Source organism: Triticum urartu, chromosome 7A, assembly GCF_056163025.1.
Source record: "Triticum urartu cultivar PI428250 chromosome 7A, HENAU_Tu73, whole genome shotgun sequence".
NCBI lineage: Eukaryota > Viridiplantae > Streptophyta > Magnoliopsida > Poales > Poaceae > Triticum > Triticum urartu.
Window position 1 is genome coordinate 554,622,168 of NC_141879.1, and position 4,162 is coordinate 554,626,329.

The 4,162-nt window shown below is 52.6% G+C and overlaps 1 protein-coding gene across 1 annotated transcript; it reads right to left on the reverse strand.

The window, feature by feature from the left end:
- Nucleotides 1–883: 883 nt before the first annotated feature.
- LOC125520716 (F-box protein PP2-B10-like) lies at nucleotides 884–2,671 on the reverse strand. The gene is made up of 2 exons (XM_048685700.2): nucleotides 2,161–2,671; nucleotides 884–1,355 (listed from the first exon to the last, which is right to left on the reverse strand). Exons 1-2 carry the CDS (start codon nucleotides 2,580–2,582, stop codon nucleotides 905–907), a joined length of 873 nt encoding a protein of 290 aa, XP_048541657.2. The 5' UTR covers nucleotides 2,583–2,671; the 3' UTR covers nucleotides 884–904.
- Nucleotides 2,672–4,162: the final 1,491 nt, after the last annotated feature.

The following is a 4,162-nucleotide window of genomic DNA, read 5'->3' on the forward strand; positions in this document are numbered from 1 at the left end:
TTTTTTCCTTTGAAATATGAAGTATGATTTCTATGAATCCATCTCTACAAACCAAAGGCCTCTAGAGAAAAAAAATGTACAAAATTCCTACCCTTCAAAATCGTTACAAAATTTCGGTAAACCAGAGAAGGCCTAAGTCAACGAACGGCCGACTTGTCATACGCACCCGCCTTTGCAAGTTGCAGCATCGCCACGTGATTTCTCCTTTTCTTCATCTCCCTGCTGTGACTCCCGCAAAACCCCCTAGTTTACTTCCGGTTTGCGAGAAAATAGACAAGCGGACTGATTCACGGGCCGATGTGGGGTGGGTTGGATGCTAAACTTCATCTAAACAACATGGTCCGGACATTGGCAGACGATTCAAGGGTCTGCTTCAGAGATGTCCCTTAGGCCAACTCAACGCACGACCTAAACGAACGTTGTTTTGTCCTAACTCTGTTCGTTGAGTCGGGCAAAGGGGCATCGTCCAACTGTTTCTACATCTGTGTTGGCCGTGCACCCAACCGGCAGATGCATTTCGCCTGGCCGTTTGAAATTTTTGCAAAGGAAATGGAATCTAAGATTTAGGCCCTACGGCCGTAGTTCATGCCAGTGGGCATAGTTATGCCGGCTAGAGCTCGAGCGGCCGGCACACATGCCAGCCTACAAAAATGATCATCTTTATAGTTTTACGTCAGTTTGCGTCGGCGTGTTGGGTCGTGTTTTCTGTCCGTTTCGACCCAAATAGACGCGGCGGCGCGAAATCAAGTGCTTGGAGTTGGCCTTAGTCTTTGGATTTGGTCCAGCCTTTTTTATGTTGTTTCATGTAAGACTTTGTTATCTTTCGCGGTGTTTTGGAGCATTATTACCACAAGTTAAAAGTCGGGCACGCCTTGTACCTGCGTTACACAAAAAATAATAATAATCAAACTGGCCTAAATTCGACGGCCTCGACAATAAGCCCGCGCTTGGGGTACCACTCCAACACCTCGAAGCTCACCATCACCTCCTCCTCTTCCTTCACGGCCATGGCGTCATCGATACGTAGCCGTCCCATCTCAATCTCCGACCACCGGTCGTCACGCAGCGCCGGCCGCCTCACCCCGTCGTCGCCGCCGTCCGCACGGGCCATGCCCCTGAACTTGCGCGCCTCGTCGTCGTCGGGGCGAAGGCACACGGCGTGGCGCGACGCCGCGCGCCCGCCGACTGCCACCGTGGTCTCCTGGTCCGGGAAGCTCAGGCCGCGGTGGCCTTCGTCCGCCACGTCAAACACCAAGTACGCGGCGTAGTCGGTCGCCGGCGTCAGCGCGGCGGCCGGCAGCCGGCCGTAGATGTCCAGGCCGGTGCAGTGCACCAGCTGCGCCACCTCCGCGAACCTGAGAAATCAGCACGACCAGCAAGAGATGAGGCAGATCAGTAGATCATACAGTGCGAGAATTGATTAGGAGATCTCGAGAATTATTTATTTGCGCGGTCCATGCAGATCTCGCAGATGCATACATCACTGAACGCCGAGTTGTTTAATTATGCGCTGTGTGTGGCGTGGCTTGAGCGGACAGCACCGGGTGAGGTCGCCATCGGACCTCGGAACTGTTTTCCGACGTTGACACGGCTGAATCTACGCGGCGCCTGTGGTCTCCGCCGCGCGGTCAAGAAGAGGGAGTGCCTGCTGTGTGGCGGTGAATCGAAGCTTCGCGGAGCGGCAAGTCTTCTCTTGGAAGCAATCAAAGGGAGAAGAGTCAGGTCAGGTGATGCTCACTTCTTGTGCCCTTGTGCTTTGGCTGGCACGCTAGCAAGACTGGAAGACGTGAGCTGTAGCGACCGGCACCGATCAGATAGGATCGCGCTTGCTATTTGTTTTGCAAAGCTCGCATCTCTCGAAATCATGGTGTCCTCTGTATGTGTGGCTTAAAGTGTTGTGATTGTCGGGATTACGTATGCCAACCATGAGCGTGATGCAACTGACAGATCGAAAAATGTTGTTTAAAGAAACACGATTGGACAGGATCCCAAATCGACAAGATAAGATATAGTACAACAAGAAAGATGGCGTGGGGCACATCTACAACTAGTAACCGATAACAGCATGGTGCATGATCGATCTGTAACCGGCAGGAACTTTTAATCGGGAGAATCCGCTTAAAGAAAAGAAGAGCAAGGATCCCGAAATGATGGATATACCTGGAGCGAGGGTGAGGCGTCCATCTCCAGCTGAACTCGCCGTCGTCCCACGGCAGGCTCAGCTTCCTGGCTGACAGCGCCACGCACTTGGCGCCGCTTCCCCTCGCCAGCCACACCGCCGTGTCGCCGCCGTCGACCAGGACGGCGCCGTCAGAAAGCCGGAGGTAGGCGTCCTTCTTGGATGACAGCGGCGGCGGGCGGCCGGAGCAGCAGCGCAGGAGGACCGCACGGTAGTCGGGCGGGAGGAAGCGATCCCAGACGGCGTCGGACTCGGCGGCCTCGCGGAAGGAAGGGGACACGGCGGCGCAGCGACAGGCATCGCGCGGGGAGGTGAGCGCCAGCACGTGTGCCAGGCAGCTCTCCGGAAGGTCTTCTAAGCGGGTGACCTCCTCCTCCGCCGTCGCCGTGCTAGCGGTGTCCATGCCGTAGCTTCTTGGTTTCTGCAGCGGACGTGGGTTTCGCTGCTTGTCCGGAGACGAATAGTAGTTTGTTTCACAGCAGGAAAATTGGGAACAAAGCTTATTTATAGGCAGCACTGCCTCCAGCCAACCTTTTTTTTGACATTCCTGCCTCCAGCCAACCTGATTTGGCGAGCGTAGTCGTACGGTTTACTGTTACTCGTCTTAGCATGGAATGCCTAATGTTTAAGGTGGGCGTTATGCGTCAGCAACAAAAATAAAATCATTCGGCTCGTCTGCCGTTCGATCCCAAAAGTGTACTCCACGATGTTTCATCAAGACGAAAGGCGAATACAAGCTGAGAATGCGAGTAAGAGCATCTACAAACGGATTTGGCAAATCTGGCCTCTAAAGGGTCCGCGGACACTGATCGAACACTTTTAAAAAATGCAATTCACATCCAGACATCTCAATTACCATATCTCACTATACAAACTCATCATGTTTGGCTATGGTGGAGTTCATCCACGGCTGCCCTTGCCCTTCCCGACGCTTTTGCTGTCCTTCTCGCGGAAGTACCAGTCGAAGACGCAGTACGGATTGAGACAGATCTACTCGTCGCCGTCGTTGTCATCCTTCTCCTCCTTCGATGCTAGTCCGGCCATGGCACGAACAACCCGATTTTGCTCACGGGCGAGGGCGTGTGTGTTCCCCTGTTGCCGTTTCTTCACAATGCGGGCACAGATGGCTTCCTCCTTTCCGGTCGCCCGCGCCGCCACATTAGTCGCGATACAGGCCTCGGCGACCCTTATCCTCTCCTTCCCACAGCGGGCCGCCCGTCCCGATAGGACTGATACGTCTTCATCGTATCTATTTTTTCAAACACTTTTGCCCTTCTTTTGGACTCTAATTTGCATGATTTGAATGTAACTAACCCGGACTGACGTTATTTTCAGCAGAATTGCCATGGTGTTATTTTTGTGCAGAAATAAAAGTTCTCGAAATGACCTGAAAATCAACGGAGAATTATTTTGGAATATATAATGAATATTGGAAGGAAGATCCACGTCAGGGGTGCCCCACCTGTCCACGAGGGTGGGGGGCGCGCCCCCTGCCTCGTGGGCCACCTGACGCTCCACCGACCTCAACCTGGACTCCATATATTCACTTTCGGGGATAAAAAACCGAGGGAGAAGGATTCATCGCGTTTTACGATACGGAGCCGCCGCCAAGCCCTAAACTCTCTCGGGAGGGCTGGTCTGGAGTCCGTTCAGGGCTCCGGAGAAGTGAATCCGTCGCTATCGTCATCATCAACCTTCCTCCATCACCAATTTCATGATGCTCACCGTCGTGCGTGAGTAATTCCATCGTAGGCTTGTTGGACGGTGATGGGTTGGATGAGATTTATCATGTAATCGAGTTAGTTTTGTTAGGGTTTGATCCCTAGTATCCACTATGTTCTGAGATTGATGTTGTTATGACTTTGCTATGCTTAATGCTTGTCACTAGGGCCCGAGTGACATGATTTCAGATCTGAACCTATTATGTTTTCATCAATATATGAGAGTTCTTGATCCTATCTTGCAAGTCTATAGTCACCTATT

Excerpts from the sequence above, each read along its gene's own strand:
- LOC125520716 (XM_048685700.2), bottom strand. The coding sequence starts at position 2,582 with ATGGACACCGCTAGCACGGCGACGGCGGAGGAGGAGGTCACCCGCTTA. Across the intron at positions 1,356-2,160 it reads ACGCCTCACCCTCGCTCCAG|GTTCGCGGAGGTGGCGCAGC; the intron begins GTATATCCATCA and ends CTGATTTCTCAG.